The sequence below is a fragment of the Empidonax traillii genome, unplaced genomic scaffold, assembly GCF_003031625.1.
Source record: "Empidonax traillii isolate 1590-97213 ecotype Southwest subspecies unplaced genomic scaffold, ASM303162v1 scaffold897:size315579, whole genome shotgun sequence".
Classification (NCBI taxonomy): Eukaryota; Metazoa; Chordata; class Aves; order Passeriformes; family Tyrannidae; genus Empidonax; species Empidonax traillii.
The window spans coordinates 129,882-140,956 of record NW_020956090.1 but is presented as its reverse complement, the minus strand read 5'-3'; the positions used below and the strand labels follow the sequence as shown (position 1 = coordinate 140,956).

The 11,075-nt window shown below is 37.8% G+C and overlaps 1 protein-coding gene across 1 annotated transcript in view; it reads right to left on the bottom strand.

Moving 5' to 3' along the window:
* Positions 1–3,704: 3,704 nt before the first annotated feature.
* SLC24A4 (solute carrier family 24 member 4) overlaps positions 3,705–11,075 on the bottom strand; it is a 94,332-nt gene continuing 86,961 nt past the window's right edge. Inside the window, exon 17 of the mRNA XM_027902630.1 lies at positions 3,705–10,070. Within this exon, the coding sequence (XP_027758431.1) occupies positions 9,918–10,070 (153 nt within the window). The 3' untranslated portion in view covers positions 3,705–9,917. The remainder of the gene's footprint in view (positions 10,071–11,075) is intronic.

Here is an 11,075-nt window from a genome sequence, read left to right as displayed (position 1 = left end):
ACTGAAAGGAAAGCAAACTACCAAGAAGATCCGATTTTAGCCTCTCTTATTTCTACTTCCTGTATTTATATGAACGGGGGATTTCAGGAAGAGGCAGTCTTTGGTGGTCAAGGGTGTGTGTGCGTGTGTGTGTGTGTGTGTGTGTGTGTGTGTTATAAACCCATATTTAGTAGTGCAGGCAGGTTAACCTCATTAGAAAGAAGGGCATGAGACTGTCAACTTATTTGTTTCTCTAACTTAAATAAGTTTCAGGGGAAATTGTTTTACAGGCTACAGGTATATCAGGAGGCAACGGAGCATATGAACTTTGTAAAAGATTTTGTAAGGCAGCAGAGCAGTAAGTCTCCGTCTGCAAATTCCTGAAGCATGTGTATTTCTACTGCTTGAGTAACTGGAACCAGATGGAGCTTGGAAACCTTTATATTTACACAGGACCTGAGAAAATGAAATGTCTAACACTAGCAGAGGACAGCTTCACAAAAACATTCCCAGTTAAAGCAAAAGCTAATGATAAGGCTGTACAACTGCTAGCAAATGAACAGCTATCCGTGCTGTGAAGCTGCAGTCAGTCTCAGAGTACATTTGACCTGGAGTTATTTAAGTGATCAAGTAGTATTTACTGTATGGGAATTCTGACTGAATACAGATCAGCTGTGGAAGCTGGGGACTGACAGATGAGCTGTCAGACAGGGCTGGTGACACTCCTATTTGGCATCCCCATTCTTCCAGAAATATTTGATGCTAGGAGAATGCATAATGGAAAAAATAAGGCAGAAGTAGGAAGCAGAGGCGGAGAAAAGCAATTGCATGGCATGGTCAGGGAGACAAAGGTAACTTTTTATCCCTTTTATCTTTAGAAGGAATTTCTTAGCTTTCTAAAAATAGACAGTGCCATACAGCCCATAGCAGAATGCAAAAGCCAGGGAACTGCCAGTGTATTGGCAAGAGGAAAACTAGACCTCAGTATAAAACACAGAGCCATTTCTGCTGGCACTGAGCTAAGGAGAGTCAGGGGATCCTTTGTCATCACCAAGTCACACCTTCTATGGTTAACACTAGATCAAATTTTCCCAGGGTTCTTTTTTTTTAGTAAAGACTGTGACTGCTGTTCACATAAGAAAATTTAGGTTCTAGCTTTTAGAAGGATTCATCTTAGAAAGTCAAACAGCCTGACTGAAAGACTGCACGATGGAAAATTCACCACCCTTTTACATAAGGTGTCTTGGTGCTTAATTGCTGGTATTATCTAAATTCACACCTGATTTTATTCCTTATTTAGTTTTAAATTTTCAATTACTGTACCTCATAATGCTCTTTTCTACTACATTAAGGAGCTCCTTGCTCATCTCCTGGAGTAATTTTCAGGCAATGGTGAACTCATTCAATGAAGAATTTAGTCCTCTTAGACAGGCAGGTTGGCTGAGATTCACTTATCCTTTACTGCAGGCTTGTCAGATCTCAGCTCTGAATCCTTCTGTGGGTTCTGAGGACAGAGGTCCAAGAAAAAAATATCTTCTAGATTTGCTCACCAGCTGGGCACCTTTGAAATGCACCTCGGGTGTTGGCATGAGAAGAATCTCCTACACGCCTCACACAGATTCAGCTCTACCCCACATTTCCATTTCCCTCCCCTGCAATTCGGCAGGGACCAGGCCCGCTCAGAATTTGCCCTTGCTTTGCTGGAAAAAAAAGTTTGCTGAAACAAAAAACTGGAAAATTGGGCTGCTTGCATGGACCTGCTCAGACAGGACAAACTGTTCCCACAAATAGGCAGCTGTCCTGTGCAAAGACCTAAGATTTTGCAAATGCAGAACATCGCAGTTAGACAATTACATGTGTAATTGTGTTAGACAATTACAATCATATTTTTAGGGAAGCAGAAACAAAATTGCTAGAACTATTCACAAGATTTGGGGGGGGGGGAATGGTAACAATACGGACTAAAAAAAAATCCAGTACTTTGGTGCTATCTCAGTTTCATGTGATTTGAGTGAAATCTTTCACACTACTTCCAATGTAAGGAATGTAGTTTCAGAAATGTGAAATTTCAAAATTTGTTTTGCTAAAGATATTGACCAAATTTAATTTTAAAAGACCTTGCAATTTTCCACAAAGCACCCAGTATTCCTGTAAAATATTTAAAATATGAAGACAAATTTTAACATAAGAAATTTTGTCCAGTCTTTACTAGGTATTTTTTTAAGCCAGAGATTTGACAGGTCTGGAATGCGACACTGTGTTCTAGTATCAGGTTTTGGACACAAACAATTACACAAAAGCTAAATGATAACATAACACCCAATTACTTCAAACTGAGGCTCCTCTATGATAAATCCAAACTGAATGGGGAAATCCATGTCTTTTCTAGAACTGATCCACCCTTTCCACATTAAGCCACAGCACGCTGCAGCCCATTTTTGTCATTTTAAGCAGCTGAGTTGGAAAGGTTTAAAAATGGCTTATGGGGGAAGCCATTAAGTACACCGAGCACTTTGGCGACAATAAAGTGCTTTCAGCATATGCACAGATTACATGACAGTTCTGCTTTCCATACGGTAGGAAGTGGCAGCATCAATAATATGGCATGTGATAAGAGCCCATAGGAATTGTCATGCCTATTGTGTCACTAATCCATAGATTATGTGCCTTTTATAGAGCCTATTACATAACAGATCATGATAGGTCATCATGTCAAGAATGGAAGGATTAAAAGAAGAGGCATTTTTCACATTCAGATTCTGATTCTTAGAAGTTAATTCTGTGTATGAGAAGGAATCCTTTTCTTTCCCCAGCTTAGAAAAATTTAGCCTAGCATACACTAATGAATGAACCCTTATGCAAAAATCAAAGAATGCAGGATATCCCTTGTCTCCACTTCCATGAGACTTTTCTGTAGATGCACAAAAGCTGAGAGTGGCTAATGACAGGTTTATACAGCAACAGGGATTCCAGTCTCATGCACAGTGCTTAAGAAAAATAAGATCAAGCTTTGTTTTAACTTGCATCTCCTGGTTGTAAACTGGTTACTATTCATGACAAGACTTGTCTAACGAAACTGTTAATACACCAGGTCATGAGATGAAGTTAACTCTTAGCTTCTTTTTCTCCTCTTTTTTTTTTTTTTTTTTTTTTTTTTCCCAAGGTCACCAGACCCTGAGGTGGACTACAGGGATGTTGAAAATAGGCAGTCAAGGGTAAGAAGGAGTATCTCCAGAGCCTAGGTAGCTGGGAAAGGACAATAGTACTGTACAGCCTTCAGACCTTACTTCCACTCCTTCATCAGCATCCAGCACTCAGTGTGAACCTGCTGGACACCACTATACCACAGGACAAAGTAGCCAAAATGATCTCGACAGGGTGTTTCTGAGCTCCCATAATTGCTTTTGAATCATTGCCTCAGCACAGCAAACTGTGTTCTCAGCAATTCACACACTTCTAGTCCCAAAAGAGCAAATTGTCTGTTTCAGAATTGCTGCAAATCAAAGCAATACACTTAACTCACTCCAAATAATGGCTTGATCCAGGCAATACTCCCTGCAATAGATGAAAATGTGGGCCTTTTGTCATTCACTTCAGCGGGGTCCAGATTTCACCAAAAAAGTAAAGGCACGTAACCTATTTGAGTCCTTCATTTTAGATTTTCAATAATAAACATGAGAATGTTTCACAACTTGACATCATCTAAGAAAAAAACCACACTCTAGTTGTTTATATAATTTATTGATAGTGTACATATTTTTATATAGTGCATAATACTGACTGCTATAATCTTTATAAATGCTGAGTTAACTATTTTTTTATAATTCTCACAACAAAAATAATCAAATATCATGCCAACATTTTGTAACAAATTATCACATTAAATCCATTTGGATTCCATGACCTATTTATCTGTACAATGGACCCCATATCACAGAGCATTCACAGTGCATAAGGTCACAGTCATTGAAAAAATAAATAACATGAGAGATTTCTGTTATTTACAGTTTACAAACCCATCCCTTTCTGTTTTTAAAGTAAGCAGTTCTAGAAAGTTTTAATAATATTTAAAGAGGTATTGCACCTCCTAGGGGTGCACTGCAAATGCCTGTAAGTATGAAACACAGGTTTTTAAAAGATTTGGAATTCGTTTTAGTGATCATAAATGATTTCAAATACTTTCTTGCAATGGAGGAGACAGTGTGAGCCAAATTCTATGCTCAGTTCCACTGACACAAATTTGTGCCAACTACCAGGACATTAATGAGCACTGGTACCACTCCCAAAAACATGAAGGCAAGAATTTGTTCATAACTTTGCTGCAGTTACAGCCATTTGAAACAGAGATGCTGGTGGGGAAGGAGATTTACAAGTGTTCTTTGCATACATAACTGGTATATGAATAAAGGCCATAATATTTCTGTATAAATCCTCTGAAAGGAAGCATCTTTATTGTTATCAATCTTTCTAGAGATTATACCTGTTTAGTTTTCATATATTCTGATACCTTTAGAATTCTGTTATCATGCCTAGTGCTATAAATCAATATTTAGATTTGTCTTTCAAGTTCATCAAGACTGACAGGATGGCAATGATTGCCTACATTCTTTGTGCAAGTAAAAAAGAAAAATAAATGGGATTAAATTCAAACTGGCAATTCTTCTGAGAAAATATCCAAATGGCATTAATTTCCCATAATCATTCATTTCTTTCAGACAGCGCACTGTATGTCAGAAGGATGGTAGCAAGCAGAACTACATGAGGAACAAATTGCCACAACCACTACACGTCAGCCTGTGCAGAAGCAGCTACGTGTACCTCACATGTCAGGACAGGGAGGTATAGGAGTTCACAGATTTCTCTTGGGAGAAAACATCAGGGACCTGACGTATGGGGAAATGCGAGAAAAGTGTGTGCTCAAGTTATTCAAAAGGAGGTTTTTAAATATGTACACAGTAGGTCAGAAGCTGGAATGCACATATCAGTTGAATGGCATTCTCCTCTTCAGCAGAACATTGATCTCTTGCATACAGACTTTTCAAAATAGTTCAAGGGAATAATAAAGTGTTTGGTACAGAGTTGCTGGAACTAAATGCTGTCATTTACCTGTGTAACCATCACATAAATCTCATCACCCAAAAAAATGAAAAATGTGGAGTTCAGACTCAAAGAAATAAAAAAGGAATTGTGTAGCAAATGCACAAGCTGCAGATTTTTTTCTGAGTGTTTAAACACAAATAACTGAGAGAGATCTGAGGCTTGCAGTGACAGAATGTTATGCTTAAAGGTGATGTATTTCAATTAGGAAGATTCTTTGGTTTTACCTGGCTATCAGTTATTTTAGTGTCTGATTCATATTACATTAGGTCTGATCTCTCCATGGCATGAATTATCAGGCAGTATTTATACAGCTTAAAGCACTCTACCAAAACCAACTAACAGTAGGACACAAGTAAATGGCATTACAATGGCAAGAAATCCAAGAAAGGAAGACAATAAAACCCATGAGGGATTTGTGCAACTAAAGCAAACACATAATAGAAACACGTGCAATTAAAGCACAGTCACAAGGGAAATCAAAGACAGAATAGAATCTTCTCTACAATTGCTAAGAATTAGATTAGTAAAGACCTTTTCCATTTGTTTACACGTTGACAGAAAGTTTACAAATATAATCTAAATCCAGAAACTAATTTTATGTTTGCTACAGCTGCAGCAAGCGTATGAAAACAAAATAAAATTGGCACGCCAATGACTGAGCCAGGAGAAAGATGCTGACTATGCTGTACCTGTTGGGAAGACTGAAGGTGTTCTTCTAGGCTAGACTTCAGCCCAGGGGGCAGCCCTTAGATCATCAAATAGATAACCATATCTGTAGCTTCTTAGATTTAGACATGTAGATCCTGAGCTTGAAATCTTTACTCAAGCAATACTTTATAATGCAGTACAATTGTTACGGTAAATAAATGTAATCAAAAATTGTCGAACTCAATGGAAACTCCCACTTGCTTGCTACAGACAGGATTGCAACCTGTGGGTCTATGTGGGAATGTGCTACTCCAGGGGAACTGCAGCAGAAAAGAGCTGCTAAAAGCTTTCCTTGGCCAGCTATAATTCAGTTTTCATCCTGCTCATACACACAAGGGCAGATGCACAGTTTTGTAGTTTGAGACAAGGAACATGTTCTCCTATTTACATGAGTGGAAATTGAAAGTGGTATCAGCAGAAGTCCACAGATTCTGGTCAAACCTTTTAATTCGAGAAAGAAATACAATCCTTAAACTACAAACTCAGTAAAATATGAAAAGATCCGAATATGACAGAAAACCCCAAAATCATCCTCCACTGTCATCTTAGGACACAATCCAGCAAGGCACTTGGATATATGTTTAGCTTTAAGAATGGAATCAAACCTACTGAAGTTAAGCTTTGCTGGATATGGGATATCTTTTTCTGAGTTGTATTACTTTTCAGTGTTAGTATGCTGGCAAATTTCAGATCACAGTAACAGTTTTACCCTCACATCCACCAGCTTTCTTTTCACTCTTTAGCAGAACATTAACTTACAGAACATTGCGACACACATTCCAAACTCAGCCAGCTAACTTTTGCAATGGTTAATAAAACAAAATGGCTACAAAATTTTACAGACACAATCTGAACAGCTGCAGAGTAGAACTGTACTAATTGCAGAGAGCCAAGCACAAATCACTCCTTTTCTTGATTTGAAAATGGCAAAATTTGTAATGGTTTCCTGACCACACAAGCAAATTTTTTCTTTTTTTTTTTTTTTTTTGTATACATATGAAAGGCACTATCTGTTATTACTCGGCAACAGCCTACTGAATTACTGATACATTCTGATGTGGGTTTATCTGTTTTTTTGTTTACAACAATTCGTCAATCAGATCTTTCTTGGACCATTTAGTTTACCTGCATGGTTTGGTGTATAACTCTATTTATTATAGCATATGGATAATGACAACTTAAGAACCCTTTAAACTACTTCACATGATAATGTGCCATCAAGGTCCTGATACAGCATCTCATAATTCTTTGGCAAACAGTACATCCTTGGTTGTGGGGTGGTGTCAGAGGAGAACCCTACTAATGTTATTTATAATGATAAGCATGGCATGATACCTGTCTCATAGCAGGAGATACATGAGACCACCTCATGAAATGCAACATTAGAATTCAATATAAATTGTCCTGAAGTGGGGTTATGTTTCAGGAAGAGCTATAGATGACAGGATCAGCCACATAATTTAAGGTCAGTACTATGTTCTGAGACTGCCCCTTGCTAAAACACACCACTGGTTTTCTGGAGCAAGTGATATTCAATTTAGGCAGAGTAATTCTAAATTATATTTGAAGAACTCATGGCATTAGCAAACAAAAATTTGTGCATGTTTGGGATGAGGGTCAGCTGCTACAGAAAAAAATTGGTGTCCGTATTTTTCCAAAGTTGCCTGGCTCAGAAATACGAAGGTAGAGTACAGTTTGCTAGATCTAGCACTATAAGCTTTGATGCCCTCATGACTGTCAACTCAGCTTTCACTAAGCATTCAAAACCTGATTTCAGAATCACTCTTCTACTGTGTGAAGACATCTGAGCTGCCTGAACCATGCACAGGAGAGCAAATATCTGCTTCGAGACAGTTAGTTCTCCAAAACCATACAATAGCAGAATATAGGACAAGAACATTTACTCAGCCTCTCTCTCTGCTCCTTTCCGTCTGATATTTAGGTCATCACCATATTTTCAGCAGCAGACTGTCCTCCTGAACAACAGCAGGGGAGAGAGTAAGACTAGAGGGGGACGCTCCTACAGTGGTGCAGCCTTTTCAGAGCCTTTTCACAGCCTTTCTGCAACAGAAGACTCAAAGATGAACATGAATTCCATCTCCTCAGCTTTATACTGCAGCAAAAATGTCTTGAATGCCTGGAAATGGGGTCATTGGCATTGTTGAGATAAAATGTGTTTTACTGCCATGCTTGCCTATTCAATAAAGCATTTTAATAATGCTGTATTTGTGGCCATCTTTAGAACTGGCTTGTTTAACAACATAACTCTTAAATTATGAACCCTAAATGGATACTAATACTGACATTTGTAACAAAGTGTAAAGCAAATAACAAATGTGTTGCTCTCTTTTTCTTTAGGATTACATTGAAAGGATCCAATTCCTTAAAAAAAGTTCATCGGCAGAATACACTCCTTCATTTATACTAAAATAATTTTTAAAATAGCCATAATTGTAAACACATTGCCTGGTGTAAACAGTATTCTGCATGTCAGCTGGATAAACATAATTATTTATCATTTGTTAAAAGAAGGAACTTTCTGAGTAAGTGCTTATTTACTAACATTTTATAGTATGTTCTCATTGACACAATTTTTTATATATAGTCTTAATGGAAATATTTATATATTTAAAAACACATCAACTTTTAGTTGATAGGTTTGGTTTATAAACGTTAAAAAATTAAAAAAATCTATGTATAAAGTTAACTGTGCTTCCTTAGAAGCTTTATGTGATCATTCACATACAGCTTCAAAATATTTTTAAAGTTTAGTAGCAATTCAAAATATGCTGTCTCAGTGATTTGCAATTGTGTGACCGCTACAATGTGGAATGTTACCCATTATTTCAATACTCTGGGCTGAATCGTGCTGTCAATTACATCCAGAGTAATTCCTTATATCAGATTATTATGCTGGTGGAAAGGATATCAAAACTTGGCTTCTACTCGGAGTTCAAAAGAAGTATATTGTGCTTCAAAATTTGCATGCAATCAAATCAAGGACCATACTCTCTTGACACACTTGCTTTTGTCTATGTGATTCTTATCTGCACTGTTCCACGACAGACACTCATCTTCATTAAGCTTCTGGGAATAAAGAAAAATTGGTGAAGAATACACCAGCTTCTTGACTGATGAAATAAGCTTCTTCCTCCCACCAATCAAACTGAATTAAATAAAATCATAATCAGGGTGGGTTTTGCTGTCAGAAAGTCTGGATTATGTTCAGATACTACTCTCAACTGATAACAACTGATAATTACTGAGCACCCAGTTTTATTTGTTTAGTTTCTTCTAAATTTACACAATGGGCTTACAATGGCCAATGCAAAGTTTTTTTGTGGTGTAATATTCCACAAATGTCAGTTTATATTTATGTGTACAGCATTCCTCATTAACAATAAAACATATTTTTCAAGTATGAATTTCTGCATGTAATTCTCTTCTTCAGTATGCAGATACTCTTGACTTCTAGTGTGCATCATCACAAGTGATACAACATACAACCATTTCCTCTTCTTTCTCTGCCACATTGTCCATGTTCATTGAACAGAGTGATAAATATCCAACACTGCCATCAAAAACTGTCAGTGCAGTTCCTCTATAAGCAGAGCACTTGAAAGGGAAATGATGTCCTCAACAGTGCATGCCATGATATGTGCCTTGGACTTTCCGGTCCTAGAGTTGAGATATTTTGAATGAGCCAAGAAAAGTTCTGAACTTGCCTCTTATCCATCCATGGAAAGTAAATGTCAAAACCAAAAGAACTATAAATATTTTTATCCCATCCTCTTGCTAACCTTGGTGACGGCTGATTGTCTGCAAAAGGAGAATGAAAACCACAACAGAATGCCCGGAAATGGGTCCTTTTAGAGTTCTGCATAAGATCCACGGAGCTTTATGTCTGAGCAGCAGTACCCAAAGAGGAGGAAAATGCTTTGGTTGCCTTGAGCTAGCATGTTAAAAGGAGGGTATGCTTTCCTTCCGCATAGGAAAAAGTGCTTGTTAGCTGATGAAGCAGGAACGACACTCAAATTACTGATGGAAAGAAGGTAAAAATGTGAAATGCCTCCTGCCATTTACAGCATGTGTAATCAGAAGAGAATTTCAGCCTCTCTCCTCGTTGTGGTTTAAAGTTCTTCTCGGCACATAGGGAAGTTGACAAAGGTGAAGACATTAAACTCTATCATGATAGATAAACACAGGAAAACAGCATAAAGAAACAACACATAGATGCCTAATTTCCTGTCAAGTTTCCACTTATTTGCATGGATTCCAAACACCTGCAAGCAAATGAAGCATTAGTTAATTAAGCTCTGAAGGAAACTTGTGGAACCACCCATTATAAGCTAAAAACAAGTATTTTGAATTAGAGATCTTGTACAAAGATAAAAATATATTCTCTGTGTTTTATAGATCAAAAAGGCAACATATGTTTTTCTGATCAAGAAGAGAAATGTAAAAGCCCAAACTAAGAACTGAAATTCTGGTCTGACTCTCAGATGTCCTAAGACTGTTTTACAAAATATTTAATGAAATAAAGAAGAGCACTGAATGAACTACATGAATGTCCCTCCCTCATGTGTTCCCCTGTAGATTCTTTATGTCCCAGCACCAGCACCTAATGCCCATTCTTTCAACAGCTTCAGAAGAGGTGCTTGCTTTGCTGTTTGGTTGAGTTCCAGAACTAAGGGTACCAGTAAGTTACAGGTAGCAAAGCAATGAAGTCCTCATGAAGGCATCTCTTTTCAATGGTGTTGAGTGCCTCTGAATTGTTATTTGTTTTGCTCAAAATTCTCCGCTGAGTTTTGCTGGAAAGGTCTGTGCGAATCAGGGTATTCAGCAGAACAAATGAGACAATAATAGATGCCTCAAACTCAGCTGATATGGCTTCTGCTATGAAAAGATTCTTCTCAGAAAAACATGAAGGGCTAGTGTAGTAACACCTGCATTATCTTCCCAATTTTTCCCAAAGTGCTGGTTAGCAATATGCATGCAGCAACATCAGATACAAATGTCTACAGAATATCTCTGTTGTTTCACAGGCACTGTGCAGGATGGCAGACTGGGGATAAGACAAAAAAATAAGAAAAGGACAGGCTCTCACACCTTCTGTATCAGGCACATTAGGAAGTTAGTAGTAGAGTGAACAGGCCCTGGTCATTCTACCACTTAAGTCATGCACAGGTGATGTGAAGTTTTTAAGACCAAGTCATGCAACAGTGTGAAATCTCCAGTGATGAACCCCTCTTACTATAGAGCCTCTACAAAGCCTCCCAGGCAATCAG